An 18,046-nucleotide genomic window follows, 5' to 3' on the forward strand; every position below is an offset into this window, starting at 1 on the left:
TAAAAAAATTAAGGAGATAAATAACAGTACAGTATCTAAATGAAGTTACAGTGATGTGACCACAGTTCACCAAACGGGGAGCCCCTGCCAGGCCCACACTGTGGGACCATTCTCTGCGGGGCAGATAAAGCACACAATGAGGTTTTGTCCAGCCCCACAACCCAATTCAGAAGGGCAGATTCTCTTAGATATATAAATATATTTTTCTCCTTCCCACAGCTGTGCAGTGACCAATTCTTCTCTGGGGAGGGGAAGGGGAGGGGAGGGGATGAGGTTTGGGGAGAGTAATAGGTCTATTATTTCGGGGATGGAGAGAAAGAGGCTCAACAGCCCTTTTTTCTTCTCTCTTCCCCCTCCCCTCCCCTTCCCTCTCTCTTTCCATTAAGACAATTGTTATTCTCTGGTAGCCCACGCCCCTTGTTCCCCTGCACACCCTCACCCCCCTGCTTCAAGCTGCGTGGGAAGGAAGCAAAGATTGATTTTGGCCCAAGCTAGAGCCAGGTTAGATGTTGGGCTGAGGTAGGTTAGAACCAGAACAAGTGCTCCTGCTAAGGGTTCAAGCTGCCACGCTCAGTCCCCATCCCATCCAAAGGAAAGGACTTTTGGGGATCATCTCCCCCAACCCCCTGCTCCAGCAGCTCCCCCAGGGTCACAGCCAGGAGGGTTTGGGATCTCTCCAGAGCAGGAGACTCCACAGCCTCTCTGGGCAGCTGCTCCAGGCTCTGCACCCTCCCACCCAAGAAGTTTCTCCTCCTGCTCAGGTGGCACCTCCTGGGTTCCAGTTGGTGCCCGTTGCCCCTTGGCCTGTGGCTGGGCACCACTGAGCAGAGTCTGGCCCCAGCCTCTTGCCCCCCGGGGGCCCTTTAGCTCTTGCTCAGCACTGCTCAGATCCCCTCTGAGGCTTCTCTTCTCCAGCTGCACAGCCCCAGGGCTCTCAGCCTGGCCTGGCACAGAGATGCTCCAGCCCCTCAGGACCTTCATCACCTCCACGGGCACACAGAGGAGCTGTGCAGGTCCCTTGGCACTACCAGCACCCAGGGAAGGTCCCAGCTTTGAGCCTCTGCTCGCTCCCAGCCAGGTCCCACTTGCAGAACCTCCCCCCTGCTCCCTGATGGTTTCACTGCCCATCCCTAAGCCTTACCCTTGTGCCACCAGACCCACACTGGATCACCCACTTTCTCCCCTGAAGGAAGAGCCTCCTGAAGTCCAGGGCTGTGCCAGGCTGCCCAGGGCAGTGGTGGAGTCCCCACCCCTGGAGGGGTTTCCAAGCCGTGGAGATGTGGGGTGAGGGACACGGGGCAGTGGGCACCTGGCAGGGCTGGGGGAGGGTTGGACTCCATGATCTTGAAGGTCTCTTCCAACCAAACCAGGTCTGTGATTCCATCCTGGGGGAGGGGAGTAGGATAAACAAACCATTAATTTTCTATTGTCCATGCTATGAAGTTATCATAAGAAGAGGCTGGGCAACAGCTCAGAAGTAAGTTCTGGAATCACTTGGTGCTTCTGGGCCTCACCCACCACCAGAACAATCTCCAGCAGAGATTCAGAAACCTCCCTGCCCCTTGGTGCTGGGCTGGCAGCAGTTAGAGGAGCAGCTATAGCTTGAATCATGGAAGGTTTTGGGTTGGAAGAGACCTTTGAAGGTCGTGTAGTCCAAGCCCCCTGCAGTGAGCAGGGACACTTGTCCCAGTCCAAGCAGCAGCCTGAGAAACACGCCCTGGAGCTAAGGAAGAGAAATCAGGCTGGGCACACACTCCTGAGGGCACCCCCAGGTACCTCCCCAACCTCACCCCTCCCCAAAAGGGGAAGGGGCAGCTGGTCCCTCACTGTGTGGAGCTCAGAACCCAGCAGCTGGGGGCTGCACACGTGGAAGCCCCACGAGATCCCAGCTCAGAGCCTGGAGGAGTCTACAAGCACCCCTTAGATCAGAAATCCTCCCCCAGCTTCCCATCTGCTCACCCTCCTCCCAGTCCTCCCAGTCCTCCCAGTCCTCCCAGTCCCTGCCCCTCGGACACCCCCATCCCTTCCAGCTCCCCTCGGGGTCCTGCTCTCTGAAGTTGGACTTCTCAGGAGCAGTTCAAAGCTTTTTTTAGCCTCTTTTTCTCTTCCCCTCTCAGCCCTGAGCAGGGGTGGACACCTCAGTCCTGCCCTGGGGGTGGCAGATCCATCGGGGCTGCCGGGAGCTTCAGCTGAGGAGGATGCCCAGGTCCAGAGATGTCACCTTGCTCCTGCTCTCCGTGTGCTCTGCAGCCTCAGGGGCACCCAAAAGAAGGCTGGGAGGGGGCAATATTTCCACATTTGGCCCTGCACTGAAGGGGAGGTGCTGAAACTGGCACTTGGACCCCGTGAAGTGGGTTTAGGTGCCCGCTGGAACTCTCCAGAGGTATTTTCATATGTCAGCCAGGACAGGGTAGTGGCCACATCCTAAAAATACCCATTTTTTCTAGATGAGAGAAACCAGGATAAACCCTCTGAGTGATTTTATCCTCTGGCAGAGTCTCCATGCAATCTAAAGGAGATTTAGCCAGCACCCGAGGCTGAAATCCCTGCAGGTAACCTGGCAGTGGCACGTGGAGAGGAAGGACCCCAGGAGCCAATCTCTTTGGGAATCTCAGGGGTTGGCTGCAGCACCTTGAGGCTCCTGGCCAAAGGCTGACACCACCTCTCTGATCAGGGGGAATGAAGCCTGAGAAGTGGATTATTTTGGGGTCAGACCCCACAACTGGTGTGGAGAAGAGCTGGGAGCAGGCAGAGGATGTGGCTCAGGGAGTGACCTCACTGGCAAGAGGTTATGGAAAGGGGCTTGGATGGTGATTATTCCACCTCCTTCTTACCTCAGCTGATGGTTTTGGGCAGGAGCACCAGGGCTCAGATGAGCTGATGGATGTTTGAGACACCTCTGCTGAGCTGGGGACAGGAGGGGGGAGATGAGAGCCTGAGCTCTGCTCTGTTCCTTCTTCCAACTCATCCTCTCTTGGAGACTGGACTGAGAAAGCCAAACTGCAGGCCAGCTGAAGAGCCAGGGCTCGTACCATGGGTCCAGCAACTTGATTTTTCTTTTTTTTCCTTTGATTGAGCACTTATAAAATATTCCCACCTTAAATCCCCCTTCTCATTTTTCTCCTTTGGTCTTACACAGCAACCACAGAATCCCAGACTGGTTTGGGTGGGAAGGGACCTTTCCAGGTCAGCCCATCCAACCCCCCTGCAGGGAGCAGGGACAGCCCCAGCTAGAGCAGGGTGCTCAGAGCTCCATCCAACCTCCCCTGGGATGGTGCCAGGGATGGGGCAGCGACCACCTCTCTGGGCAGCCTGGGCCAGGGGCTCACCCCCCTCAGCATCCAACATTTCTCCCTTCTCTCCAGTCTCCAGCTCCCTCTTGGAGCTTCAAACCATCCCCCCTTGTCCTGTCCCAACAGCCCCTGCTCCAAAGTCCCCCCCCCAGCTTTCTGGCAGCCCCCAGCAGGTCTCCCCAGCTGGAGCCTTCTCCTCTGGGGCTGCCCCAGCCCAACTCTCTCCTGCTGGGCTGCTTCTGGGGCACACTCTCATACAGGAACACACCATCCCTTGTGTCTTCCAGGTGCAAACCCAACCCAGAGCACGAGGCCCATACAGCTGGGGCAGCTGGAGGAGCTCCATCCCCACATTCTCCCTCTGAGTGGTGCCTGGCTTGGCCCGTGAGCCTCCTCATGCTTTCCTGCAAGCCTCCCTCAGCACCAGCCCACGGAGGGGGCAGTGAGGGACAAGATCCTGCCCTTCTCCAGGTGCCTGCAGGTGCTCACGGTGGCTCCCACGCTGCTGGAGGAGGAAGCAGCTCCCCGTGGGCTCGGCCTCTTATCTCCTCTTGGCCAGAGAACTGCCCTGAGAAATCTCTTGCTGGTTAGTCATTAACTGCCAGAGGTTGGTTCCCAAGCTGGGGAGAACACCCCAGTTGGTTTAAAAACAAAATAAAGGATGGTGGTCAGTGCAGGACACTCCTTCCAGATGTTTTCTCCATCATGGGACACCAGCACAAGGGCTCAAACCATCACTGCTGGGACTCAGCACAGCTCAGGCACAGGGGGAAGCATTTGCACTCAAAAAGATTGGCTCAGAACCTCCTGGGCTGCTTGGAAAGAAGCTCCCCTGCACCCCCAGACTTCGTGCCAGCTCATCTGAGACCTCCCAGCAGCTGGAACAATCCAGCTCAAAGCAAATCAAATGCTGTTGGAATTGCCCGTGGATTCTCCTGGGACACTGCCAGGTCCCCACTGCCCCGTGTCCCTCACCCCACATCTCCACGGCTTGGAAACCCCTCCAGGGGTGGGGACTCCACCCCTGCCCTGGGCAGCCTGGCACAGCCCTGGGCAACCCTCCAGGGCAAGAAATTGTTCCTCAGCTCCAACCTCAACCTCCCCTGGGGTGACTTGAGGCCCTTTTCCCTCCCTCCAGGCTCCTGTCAGGAGCTGTGCAGAGCCAGAAGGTCTCCCCTGAGCCTCCTTTGCTCCAGGCTCAGCACCCCCAGCTCCCTCAGCTGCTCCTCCCCACACTTGGGCTCTAGACCCTTCCCCAGCAGCTCCGTTGCCCTTCTCTGCCCACGCTCAAGATACTTCTGGGAGGGGTGAGGGGCCCAAAACTGCCCCCAGGATTGGAGGTTCAGCCTCCCCAGTGCCCAGCCCAGGGGGACAATCCTGCCCTGCTCCTGCTGGCCACACCAGTGCTGCCCCAAGCCAGGATGCTGGTGGCCTCCTTGGCCCCCTGGGCACAGAGTGGCTCAAGCTCATGCAGGCACGGGTCACATCCTTCTCCACAGCCCAGCTCTGCTGTGGTGGCCTGGCTGGAGCTCTGACCCACTCCCCAAGCACTAAATGCCACCCGAGCCCTGGGGCCAGCACCCAGCTACAAATCCTGCCACACAGAACCTGGGTTTGTTCCCCTTATGCTCAGCATTGCTCAGGAGAAAAAACAGCTGGTGGAGCAAGGTGCAGTGCAGCTCCCAGCCCATTCCAGCCCCAAAACCACCCCTGGAAGAACCCAAAGGCTTGAGTTCTACCTACACTTCCTGCACCATCCCTTCAGATCACTGCTTCTTCATTTTTCTCCTCTTTTCTGTCTGAAGTTCAACATAGAATCCTCAAAAATAACCCTGAAACTTCATGTTTCCACTCACAAGTCATGAGGAATTAGATCCCAGCTTTTCCTCACCATTTTCCATGAGTTTTCACTCATTTTTTTTCCCCCTCTGCTTACAAATTGCTTGAACCTTGGTTTGCTGGTGGAGTCCTGGATGTTTTATGGCCAATGTCTTGCAAACCATTCCACTCCAGCAGCTGGAAATCCCTCCTGCAGCCACTCAGGTTACCAAAGAGCCAGAAAAATGGAGTTGCTTCGTGGAAAGAGCAGCTCCAGCTCCAGCTCCTCACAGCAAAAGGGGTTTTAGAGCCACGTCCACCCTGCCTGCTGGCTGCACATTCATAGATCTCCCTCTTTAGCAAGTGTATTAAAGCAGTTGCTCCTAACGTGGGTGATTTCATGTTTATACAAGGGTAGTTATCCAGAGTTTTATGGTTTTTTCTTTCCCCCACGAGAGGAAGTGTTTACAAAAGAGGCAATATCCTTTTATGAGGCTTGATAGCGTTGATGGGTAGGAAAAGAAACACCAAACAAACCCAAAGCCTCAGGCAGGCACCTCGACATACCAGCTCTTTTTATAGGCATTTTTATAAGGACTCAGTAGTTCAGCCACCTTTGAGCCCTTAATTCCCTGATAGTACTTAGTCTCTTCAGGAGCAACCATAAAAACTATTCCATGCAGCCATTAATAGGATTACTTTCTGCCAGGCATTCCTTCTCCTTGCCTGGCTTTCTCGTGGCTGGGCAGAAAGCTCCTGTTCCCTCTCCCCTGGCTCCCCCCACTCTCCTCCTCTCTGAGCCATGAGTCCTCCTTTCCCCTTTCCAGAGTGGGAATTACTGTTCTCCAAGCTGGAAACAGCCCAGGCACTGGGATCCTGCTCACACACCTCCCAAGGGGAGAATCAGAGACTCAGTTTGGTTGGAAAAGACCTTTAAGATTGAGTCCAACCATCCCCCAGCCCTGCCAGGTGCCCACTGCCCCGTGTCCCTCACCCCACATCTCCACAGCTTGGGAACCCCTCCAGGGGTGGGGACTCCACCAGTGCCCTGGGCAGCCTGGCACAGCCCTGGGCAACCCTCCAGGGGAAGAAATGGTTCCTCAGGGACAACTGAAACCTCCCCTGGGGTGACTTGAAGCTGCTGAGGAGTTGTCAAGAGCCAGAAGGTCTCTCCTGAGCCCTGTCCCTTGTCTGCAGGGCACTTACTGCCAGGCTTCTGTGAAACTCCTGCTCCTTGATGTGAACTCACCTTCTCCACAGAGGGATCCAGCACCTTGCTCTTCTTCCACAGGGGAAACCTCCTACCCTATTCTTCCTCACCCTCCATCCTCCTCTTCTCTCCCAGTTGCTTTTTCACACCCTTCTTAAGGCTCCTTTGTAACCACCTCCCTTTATTTGCATCTGGACATCCTGAATTCGAGCACCTCATCACTCCAAGCATCACATTTCCTTCTTAACTCTCTTCTCCAGAGCTGCTGCCCCCACCCCTGGCTGCAGGGAGCCGAGCTGCACACGTGTCAGGCTGATCTCACGGGACAGAGAAGTCCCCCAGAGCCTTTTTTTGGGAAGGCTGAGCTGCAGAAGACCCCGAGCTATGGGATGATCAGCCCCAGCGACAGCTAATTGCCCCTGGGAGCTGCAGAGCTGCACCAACACCCCAAATCCTCGTGCCCCTCTGCCAGGAGAGAGAGAGAGAGAGCCCAGGGGGGCTTCTGCCAGCTCTCAACCTCAGGCCCAACCCCCTGAGACAAAAAAACCTCAGCCAAATCCCAACTGTCAGCCTCGGGAACAGTCACACACACCAGCCTCACGTGCTTCTACATCCAGTTTATACACAGTGCCAGACAATATACAGAAACTTTTATATACATAGCTCTTTATAGAATATGCTCTATTCATCTGTCTCTTTTCTTTACAGCAATATTCGTTTGGATCTTTCATACATAGGTACAAAAAGTCACCTAAGAATGGCACGGGAGGAGTGCTTGAGTTTCCTTGTAGCCTTCATGCTGGGGCAGCTCAGAGCAGGGATTTGGGAGGGCAGCATTCCCAGGGTGGGCACAGGGGGTGGGTGGGGGACACACACAGGCTCCTGTGCTGCCCTCCAAGCCCTGGCAGAGGCAGGCAGAGCAGCTCAGAGCTCCCCAGAAGGACTTTCTTCCCTAAAAGCAAGGAGTTTTAGCTAGGAAGAGGCAATTGGGGTTGAAGAGTTAATTCATAGCTCCCCCTCCCCTTTCCTCTGAGCTGCCCCAGCAGGTGGTGTCAGGCTGGTGCCAGGATGAGACCCTCAGGCTGGGCACCACAAAAGAAAAAAAAGCACAAAAAGATGAGAAAAGAAAAAGCTTCCAACCAGTTCCTCTGGTTTCAGTGTCCCCGGGTTGTCCCAGGACACCAGAGCAGGGAGGTGAGCCAAGGGGGAAGGTCTCAGAGGGCAGAGTGCTCCTCTCCTGGTGCCCAGCTTGGGGGGCACAGCCCAGCACCCCTCTGTGGGCATCAATAATTCAGTTTCCCCCTAGGACAGGAGCTTGAGGCTCTTCCCTGGCCATCCAGCTGCAGTGTTTGTTTGTGGAGGGGGGAAGAAGCTGGAGCCTCAGGAGCTGCAGATGATGCCACATGCCCACGGGACAGCGGCCACCAGGGATAAAGGAATTAAGACCCAAAAACAAAGGCGTGTGGCAGAGGTCTGGCAAACCCACCCGTGGGATCTCCCCAGGCACAGGACACCCCCAAGAGCTGTGCACCCAGCCAGACCGTGCAGGCACGTGCCACCTGGCCAGAGGTTTTGGGGTGGCACCTCCTCCTGGCACTGCCACCAGGTACCCCTGAGCCACCCAGAGCTGCACCCAGCCCGTGGTGGAGAGCAGGGCAGGGGGATCCCAGCCACAACCAAACCAAAGGCTTGAGCTGCTCTGTGTTTAAGGGATCCTGCAGAAGTGGCAAGATACAGAGCAGGTAGAAAACTGGAGGAAATAAAGCCCAAACCCCAGGAGAAGGTGGTGAGGTGAAGAGGTCTCTGACACAGCAAAAATGCCCAACTCTGCAGAGAGCCTTTGGAAAGGGCTGCTCCAGAGCCAGCAAGAGAAGCATCCCGAGGTCAAAACCACTGCAGGCAGCTCAGAAAACCTCAAATCCCTTTCAGCACAAGCTCTTTGCCAAACCAGAGTCAGATCTTGAAGAGGAGGAAGAGTTTTAGTCGTCAGCAGCCCCGAGAAGGAGCTGTGGGGATGAACCATGGTAGGAAGCAGCAGGACCTTGGCCCTTCCTCGCACAAGATGAGGGATGGGGCTGGGGGGGACCTGGGTGGGGGTTTGAGGACACTGCCTTGGACTCAGGAGGGTTTGGAAAGTCCCAGATGAGGCAGAAAGAGAGCTCTGAACCAGTCCCTGGCCCCGCCACTTGACCCATCACACACCCAGGGAAGAAATTATGTGCAGGAGTGCCAAAAGAAGCTGGCAGATGTCTCAGACCTCGAGCCACAGGGCAAACAAAGGCACAAAGGGTGTGAACTGGAGAAAATAAGCACAAAAAAATACCCCAACAGAAACAGCAAAGTGGCTGGAGAGAGCTGATGCTTCTTAACACTCCATCAGAGGGAGCTTTGGCACAAGAGATGCAGCTCCACTTCCAGCCCTCCCTGTCCCTCAGGAGGCTGAAGGAGCCCTGGCAGCAGGGAAGAAGCTTCCCAGCTAAGAAACAACCCCTCTCTTCCATCAGTCTGGGGTTCCACACCAAGCTTTTGGGTTCAGTGCCTTGGAAATTGGAGCTATTTCCCTTCTAATTCCCTGGATTGCTGCAACTTGTCACTTTTCCACCGTGCAACTCAAACGAGGGAGCACTTAGCCAACAAATATCTATTCCCCTTCAGCTTTCCCAGCTCCAAAGAGGATCACAGAGATTGTCTCTCTAGTTCCTCAAGTGCAGAGCAGCCCTGGGAGACTCTGTTGGCAGCAGCACGACTCAACAAAGCAGCTCTCTGCAAAATTCCAGCTTTAGGGGGGGTGGATGACAAACAAGAGACAGTGTGGAAGGATTGTCAGCGAAAACCAGAGCAGGCTGCAGTTGGCTGAGCAGAAAGGAGCAAAGGTGATGCTACAGAGAGAGGAGGGGACAACAAGGGGAGGCTGGAACGTCCTCCAGCATCATCCTTGGGTCAGGATTTAGGCTGCACGTGGCAGAAACAAGGAGGAGCTGCTAAATTAAGACACTCTGTGTCTCACTAGGTGGACAAACCCAGTCGTTGGGGTTGTAAAACATGTAAAGGGACCCAAATATGTTTTGCATAGGTAATAGACACCCTGTTTTGCCCCCCAAAAAGCCTGTTCTAGCAACAGGGCAAGTATCAGGGGGCTGAGACAACAGCAAAGGGCAAAGTGTCTGTGTTTTGGGCTAGCTGGAACTGATGCTCCTTCTCCCAGTCTTCCCTGGAGGGCTAGAATGACAAAAGCCAAACTCTAAACCCAGCAGCACACACATTTCAGCAACGATTAACCCCAACTAAAGCCCTGTTGCCAAGGGATAATGCTGATTATTCATACGCCCCAATTAGTAAATTAACCCGAGGAGCTGCGTGGGGGATTCAGTGACAATATTGGTCTCTGCTTGCAGGCAGAGCTAAAAAAAAAAGCTGAGAAAACATCTAAATGGATAAGGAATATATTAAAAGAGGCCATTTTACAAATCAAGAGGATGCTCCTGAGTGTGTGCAGCCCTCAGCACCCTCCCTAAAAGCAGGAGCCAGGAAGGATTGAAATGAATCTAAGAGTGGGAAGTCAAAAGGACCAGAAATATGGAAAAGTTTGGGCCTGGGGCAAAAAAAAAGAGCAGTAAACCAAATCAGAGACACCTCCTAAAGAAACAAAACCCCTTCGGATACCAAGGGGAGGTTTTAAACCCCTCTTAATTAGGTCCAGATTACAGAGAGTGGAACCCAACCGAGGGGAATGTTGTCAGAGGTGGTACTGGAGAAAGTGATGCCACGTTCATGGGGGTTGCTGAGCTTCAGAGAGCTCAGCCCTGGGCAGTTTTGGCAGAGACAGGACATGGCAACAAGTGCCAACAAGCAGCTTTTGCCATCTGGGTCCTTTAGAGAGCAAAATATCTCCTACAACTTCCATAAAGTTCCTAAAAGTTGCAGAAATGAGGAATGAACACTGAAAATATTGACCACAGACCAGGTGAGCACAAGTTTGAGATAGCTGAAGAACTTCAGAGTGTTGACAGCACTTTGCCCTTTCCACAGGCAGCAGCTCAAGTGCACCAAGGAATCCCAGTTCATCCATTTGGGGACATCATGAGGTGACAGGGAATTTCTTTCCCACCTTTAACTGGTGCTACCAAGGGTGTGGATTGAGACAGCAGCATCCTGAGCACGAGAAACAAGGTGGCTTCTAGTGAGGTGACAGGAACAGGGAGCCCAGCAAAGAGGGAAGGTGGAAGTTTGAAGAGAAAATGGGTGGAAATGGAGAAGGGTTTTCTTTCCAGTCAACTCTTGGACCTCCTCAGCACAGCAGGATCCTGCCTGTGCTCTTGACACTGCTGTAAGCACCCAAAAGGGCTGGAGAGCAGCTTAGGGGTGCAAAGACCAGCCAGGGGTGCAAAGACCAGCCAGGGGTACCAAGCTCAACAGGACCCTGTTTGCAGCAGGGTCAGAGGCTGCTCCTGATGAAGTGGTTGGATTGAGGTCAACACACATTGAGTGAAGAGCTTCCCACGTTGCCCCTGGGATGCTTTGGGGCTTCAGGATTACCTTCCACCAGTCTGCTGAGAAGATCCTGATCCAACACCCAACAGCAAGCTGAAATCTGCTGCCCCAGGGGGTGGTTTGGGGGGCAAAGAGCCTGGCTGGGCTCTGGCAGAGCTGCAGCCCCTCTCCAGGGCTTCACCCGCTGGGCTTTAATTTCATGGTGGACAGAAGCACCTCTCTGCTCTCCAGGAGCCTCAGCTCCTCTCCACCACCAAGGAGAAGCTCTCAGAGGGGATTTTAAGGACAGCATTGAAATGGGGGAAGTGTTGGCTGCTTGGCTGGGCTCTGAGGGGTCAGGAGCTGGAAGATCCTGTTGAAACATCAAGAGAACATCTAAAGGTCAGAAGGCACAAAGCTTAAAAATAGGAACCAGAAGCCAAGAGATGAAGAAACCTGGAGATGCTTCTTGCTTCCAAAGATGTCCAAGTGGAAGGAGGGCAGAGACTGAGGCAAGAGTGTGTGGGACCAGGGAAGGAGGTAGCTACAGGCTCAGCATCTCTTGTGACCTTCCAGACCTGCTCTTCCTCCAACTTCTCCTCTCTTCATGCTCTTACAGCAAAGGAGTGATGAGAATCAAGACCCAGAGAGACATTTAAAGCAGAAATAATGCAGAGAACATGGATTTACTTTGTGAAACCTGGCAACAGATCTGTTTGGCAGGAGTTACCCACAATGTGATGCAGGAAGAACCTCAAACTGAAAGGGCTCTTGTTGCACCTTCTCTGCCTCCACCTCTGGCAAGCCCAGGTCACAAGCTATTGCCAGGCTTGTCAGAAGCAGCCAAATAATCACAGAGCACAAAAAAAAGCCCCAAAAAAACCCCCCTGCAGCATGCCAGGCTGTCTCCTGCTCCAGCTGGTCAGGGTGAGGTGACCCCACACCCTTGGGACACAGAGAAGGGAAGAGTCTCACACCAGAGTTGCCTCTTCCAGGACGTAGTGGAGGGAACACCCAGGTCAGAAGTGACTTCTTAGTGCAATATTGTGACCTGCTAAACACCATCAGGTCACTAAGGGAACAGTGTGGGGTTTTTTTGTCTCAAGAGGGGAAATAAATCCAAGTTCCTCACCCCCAGCTCATCTCCCCACCATCCTCGGGTAGGACAACCAGTAGTTGCACCTTGTCTCAGAACCAGCCACCTCCTGAGACCTCCCTTGGGCCAGAGATGATTCTCTCCTCGAGGTTTGTAAAGTGCTTTGCAGACATAAAGCTCTGCCTAAGTGCTAAGGGTTCTCCCCACCCACCTCCTGCCAGGGATGGGGAGGCAGAGCCAGCTCCTCTTCCCTGCTCTGCCAGCCTCAGTTCCCCTTCCCCCCCTCAACAGGACCCTGTTTATTGGGTGTATTTTTGGACATCACCATCTCAGTGGTTCCTGGGGGGTGTGTGCAGCAATTTGGCCTCACCCTGGGGTCTGTGCTAGTGGGGGATGTGTCCTGTGGGAGCTCCTGAACCTTGAGGGGAACAACTTGTCTCTGAAGGACCTACAGAAAAAAAACTAACAACTTTTTGATCCAAAGAAAAGCATTTTTCTGTCACAAATCTCTTTGGAGTTCAGAGGGGCTTCATCTTTCCTACTCAAGACAAAACAGAAACGGTCACCTTTGGAACTTAAACCACAGGGGACAATATTTTCCTGCCCATTTACCAAAACCCCTTCTGAAACCTGAAATCCCAACCCCCTTCTGAAGGTTTGGAAGGAGGAGGGGACCACCCTGTCTTGGTTGAAACCCTCGAGTGGGAGATGGGCACTTGGACACAAAGTCCAGCCCCCTCCTCTCCACCTGAAGTTCCCACAGTGGCAACACCCCAGCTAAGGAAGGGGATAAAAAAAAATCTCTGGGAGGATCAGGAAGTAAAAATAGGAATTTCTTCTCCAGGGAGACCTATTGCTGACCCTGCTGAGCTTTGCTGTGAAGGTGCTTTGCCAAGGAAAGGCCTCCCCACAGCTCCCAGCACGTTTCACATCCCAACTTCCATCCTTGGCAAGTCCCTGCCTAGATGGGTCTCTCCAGCAGGTTCCTCCAGGCTCTGCTAGGTCCACCAGCAACTGGGTGAAGCTCTGCTAGGCTGTGGTGTGCAATGGGGTGAGAAAAGTGGGTGAGGGGGGCAGGCAGCTCCCCCAGACCTTCCTCTAACTTAAGCAACCGTAGCTGCCCATCCTCTCCCCCCTCAGCCCCCCCAGGGGAAGAGCAGAGGAAGGAGAGAATGAAGGTGCTTTTTTTTCTTTGCCTTAAGGAAAGCCTCCCTGTTTGCTCAATAAATACCTTCCAAAAAGCTTAGCAGCTCTGTAAACATACAAGAGATTTCAATACTTCAGTAAAAGTTCCTCTTTTCCCTGAACTCCCAAGTGACAGAGCCTGGCCCTGATCTCTGACCACGGTGAGGACCCAGAAGAATCCAGGAGAGGCTCCCAGGCTCTGCAGGGACCCGGGCAAGTAGTTTTGGGTGTTGAGAAGCCTGTTCCATTTTTAAGTTGATCCATCCGTGCAGCTCCTGAGAGGAGAATCCCATCAAGTCCCACAGGAACGTCGCCAGCTCAGAGAAGTCCAGGGAAACTGAGAAATGAAGCTGATGACATCCTAGGAGAACTCTTTCTGGCCAAGGAGGGCCGTGGTGGAGGGCTTTGGGTCTTCAGAACAACGTCCTTCCCTCTGGGAAGCAGCCTGGGGGGCACCCAACAGAGAAGAACTGACCCCATGGCTTTGAACCAGAAGTGTCCTCCAAAAGGGGATCCCTGTGGAAGGGAGAGGAGTTGGATCTTGGGCCAGACCCGACGTGGTAGTGCAACAAGGCCCAAAGTCTCAACCCTCTCACTTCCAGACCCACTGGTGTGGTACCGAGGGGGTGACCTGGCCTGGCCCCCCCCTTCTTCTTCCTCCTGTCTAATCCTAGAGCTCCAGAGAAGCCCCCCCTGCTCCCCAGAGGGTTCCCTGAAGCAGGGCCCCTCGCTGCCACACTCAGCAGTTGCCCCAGGGTGAGGAATCTGCCTCTGAAATGAGATGTGCCAGGCTGAGGTAGGGAACTCCAGCTACCTGGGGCGACTCAGATCCTCTTAGTGCCACCACCCCCCTTCTGCCAGCGTGGGGCTGGAGCACATCCCAGCCCCCAGAGGCCGGCGTGCCACCACTGCCACCCCTGAAGGAACCTGTTTCCAGCTGATCCCAACCACCCAGTGACCACCCTCCTCCAAGTTTCATCCCCCGGGATGGGCTCTCAGAGCCTCACCCCTTTCCCCTGGCACTAAAGGGCTGAAATCATGAGGTCGTCCTGCTTGGCAGGGCTGGTAACGTGCCCAGTGGGGGTGGAAGTCCGGATTTTGTCAGTGGCCAGGCACTCCTGGCTGCTCACTCCTGTGGGGGTGATGTCCATGAGTTCTCCAGAGGAACTAAGGGGGAAAGAAGGGGAGACAGAGATGCCCGACGAAGGATCTGTTGAGCCTGCAAACAACCTCGGGGGCTTTGGGACTAAGTTGGGTTCATATTGTGCCCTCAAGAGGATCTCCTGTTCGCTGACAGATTTGGGCATCTCGGCGAAGTCACTGGAGCTGTCTGACACCATCATGCAGTAGATGTCCTGGAAGGAGCTGCTTTTGCTATCCAAATTAAAGAGGCTGTCTATGAACTCGGCAAATTCCAACACTTGGGGACTGGGAACGTCGCTGAGCCTCCCGTTTTGGAGGCTCAACTCCTCCCTGGGGGGCAAAGAAACCCTGTCCCCCCCCCCTTCGCTGCTGGCCCCCTCCTCGCTGCAGCGTCGCCTCGGGGTGGTGCCGCCGCTGTTGAGGAGGTTCTCGGGGGCTTGAGTCTCTTGGGAGTGCTTGGAGAGGCTGTCTGCAGCCAGCAGCTCTGTCCTGGAGCTGAGGGAGGGGTTCTCCTCGGGGATGGCGGGGTCGATGTAAAAGCAGTGGGTCTCATCCTTCTCCATGACAGCGTGGAGGCTGGGGGACCCCCGGATGCTCCTGAAGCCCGAGGAGCGCCTGGAGTCGAAGCTGTAGAGGGACTCGTTGTCTGAGAGGCTCTCCATGGTGGCCAGAGGAGCCCTTCTGTCCTGCAGCTCCACGGACAGCCTCTCCTTGGTGTCCAAGAGAAGCAGCTCCACGGGGTCTTTCTGCACAGGGGATAGAGGTTTTGTCTCGTAGAAACCCTCCAAGCTGATTTCAGAATGGGATTTGCTCCTGCGAGGAGAAAAGGACAACAGTGAGGCTGAGGAGAACACCAAGAGGACCCTAAATCTTGGCCACAGAGTTCCTCACACACGCTGAGGGCTCTGGTCTAACCAGAGCCATCCACAACGGCAAGAAGCCTCTTGTCTCTCCATCCTTCCAGCTGAAAAGAGCAGGCACAGCTTCTTCCTCCTGCAAACTCCAGTCCTTGCTCTCCTCCCTTTTCCCCCCCACTCAACATCTTCCCTCTCAAGCACCATTTTCCCCTCAGGACCAGGGTTTTTCTCCCAGTGAAATGTGCACAGCTTTGAACTGGAGCCCCCAAAGCAGCCCTGAAGACAAGAACTTTTATCTGGGAAAGGATCCTGGGTGAGGAGTGTTGCCCCTGCCAAAAGGACACGACCTTCAGGGAAAGGTTTAGAAGTCAGGCCAATAGTTGATCACTAGTGATCTGAGAAGAGGTTTCAAGAGCCCAAAAAAAAGGGGGAGTGTGGCACAGCAAGGTGCCTCTAACTGGAATGAAACACAACCAACCTACAACTGTTCCTGCTGTAGCATCTCCCTGCAGCCTCTGCCCCCTCCCTCCTAGCTCAGAATTCCCCCTGGGCTTTGACTCACCTCGAGGAGAAGCAGCTCCTTGGGTCTGCTCTGGCTACACAGGACAGAAACCACCTCTCCTCTCCCTGCTGCTCCACCTAGTCCATCTTCTCAGCCTTACTGCAGCCTTCCCAAACGTGGGCTGATCCCTGTTCACAGCTGCACTTCTGTTTCTAAGCTCTCCTCCTCCTCTGCCTCCGAGCATTCGCTCTCTCTGTGACAAGAGCTTCACCATTTCCACATTATTTGCTGTCTGATCTTCCTTCTAAATTGAAATCTCACTCCTCTGACCTCAAGGACACTCATCTGTCCATCACTTAGAGACCACCTCACCCTGTTTCTCACACACACAGAGCTTCTTGTTGGGTCTCTACCTGAAATTCCCATGGAAGTGATTCCCTTGCAAAGAAAAATCCCTCTCCCACCCACAGCCCTGTCTTCTTTCCACTCACAACTCCCATTTCCCACAAATCATCTCCCCTCCTCTCACCTTCCCCGTTTTGTCTGCCAGTTTGCCCTCTAAAACACCCTTCTGGGATGGAATTCATGTGTCCCAACTTTGGAAGAAGTCTTTGCTCCCATTTTGATACTTAATCCTTTGGTTTCTTGCAAGCCTGTGGTCCTGCAACGCCTCAAAGGTTATCAGCAAATCTGGAAGGAATCTCCCTGCCCCCCCCTTTCCTGGAGGAAGCTATTTGGGTAGACCACAAAGAACAAGCTCTTCTTCAAACCACTCTTTTGGGGACTTTCTTGATGTTCCTCCACCACTGATGGCAGCACTCAGTCAAGACAGTCATATAGACCCTCTTTGGGCACATGCAGCACACAAGACAAAAGAAATTTGGCTGCAAGCTTTGCCTTTACAGCTTCAGAAGAAACTCCAGGATAAGGAGAAAAGGAAGTTTCTTCCTTACCCTCAACTCTGAGGTTCTCCTGACTCCCAGATTCTTGAGCAACACAAAGGATTTTGCCACCACCACCACCACGTGACACGAGATCCACTGAACTTCCAAGTCCTCCAAAGGCAGCCCTTGGGTCTGTCCTTCCCCCAAACGTTGACCACGATGCCCCAAGAGAAAGAGGAGCCACCCCCAGAGCCAGGAACCCTCCAAAGAGCTCCCTCCTTACTTGGTGCTGCTGTTCCTTCTGTCTGCTGTCACAGCTCCAGTCCCCAGCTGCACCGAGGGCCCACTGGGCAAGGGTTGACTCTGGAAGATCAACTCTGGGGTGAGATCCACTTCTGTAGGGCTCACCATCACTTTGGCTGCAGAAAGTAAAGCTGTTTTCCCCTTGTTGTAGTTCTCCAAGACCTGTTTGAGGCAAGCAAAGGAGCAGGGATGCTGGAATGAAGAGAGCAGCTTTGCTCTTCCCAGCTCAGGGCTTCCAAAGGGCTGGATTGGCCTCTCTCACCAATGTCTCCTGCAAGCATGGGGCAAATCTTGAGATGAAGGATTAGATCCATGAGTTTTGACATATTCTGTCCTGTCAGGATGCCCTGCTGGGAATCCAGTGCTGGGGAAGAGCAGCCTCCAGACCAATAAGGCAGAGGAGGTTTGGTAGAGCTGCATGGCTGGAGCTGGAGCTAAGTGGCAGAGACCTGTTCTACCCCCACTGCACATCATCATAGAATCAAAGAGTGTTTTGGGTTGGAAGGGACCTTTACAGGTCATCTGGTCCAACCCCCCTGCAGCTCAACCACCCCTCAGGCTAACAGGGATCTGGAGCTGCAGTGTGGAGGACTTGGGGCTGCTTGGATTTCACCTGAATGGTGAAATTGTGTCTGCAATGGAAAACTTCTCAGGGAGGGAACCAAACAACACCCAACCTCACATTATTATGACATGAAATTAGGAAGGAAGACCTAATCTGGGACCCTGGGATGTTATATTTCATTTCCAGACCTCCAAAAGTTCAACTCTAACAGCCTGTGACTGACATGAAGAACAATCTTCTCTCCTCCCTCCCTCCAAAAGACAAGACCTTGTGTATCTAAGCAGCTCTCCAGGCCCAGCACCACATCTCCTGGGGACATAAAAGCCCTGTGACAAGGTACTGGCTTTATCAGGACACCAAAGTGCCCCTTGGTCTCAAACCTCTGTTACCTTGTTGAGCCCTTCCATGACCACATAGGGGAGATGTTCGTGCAGCATGGCTGGGGAGATGATCACTTCGTTGAAGGCCTTGTTGTCACCCCAGATGGCAAAGTAAGTGGGATCCTCTTGATCACAGCAGCTGGAGAGGAGTTGGGATCCAAGCAGAGGGGGAAATGGGGAGCCCGGGATGAAGGAGCAGCCCAAAGGTTTGGCATGCAAAAGAAACAGCAGGTTGCAGAGACAGAGAAAGCAATAGGAAGAAGAGAAAATGATGTTAAAGTATGTATGGTGCTGCCATGGCTCCAAAACTCTGCACTAGCCAACAGTGGCATGGCCAGAG

At 53.9% G+C, this 18,046-nt stretch overlaps 1 protein-coding gene across 1 annotated transcript; it reads right to left on the minus strand.

Annotated features, from left to right (window-relative positions):
- Window positions 1–14,094: 14,094 nt before the first annotated feature.
- LOC103772631 (sn1-specific diacylglycerol lipase alpha-like) lies at window positions 14,095–17,845 on the minus strand (the record flags this gene model as incomplete). The annotated part of the gene is made up of 3 exons (XM_008939971.1): window positions 14,095–15,028; window positions 16,742–16,923; window positions 17,716–17,845. Coding segments are annotated over 3 exons (1,246 nt in total), but the record flags the coding sequence as incomplete, so codon positions are not given.
- Window positions 17,846–18,046: the final 201 nt, after the last annotated feature.

This window comes from Merops nubicus, unplaced genomic scaffold (genome assembly GCF_000691845.1).
Source record: "Merops nubicus isolate BGI_N331 unplaced genomic scaffold, ASM69184v1 scaffold7625, whole genome shotgun sequence".
Taxonomy (NCBI): domain Eukaryota; kingdom Metazoa; phylum Chordata; class Aves; order Coraciiformes; family Meropidae; genus Merops; species Merops nubicus.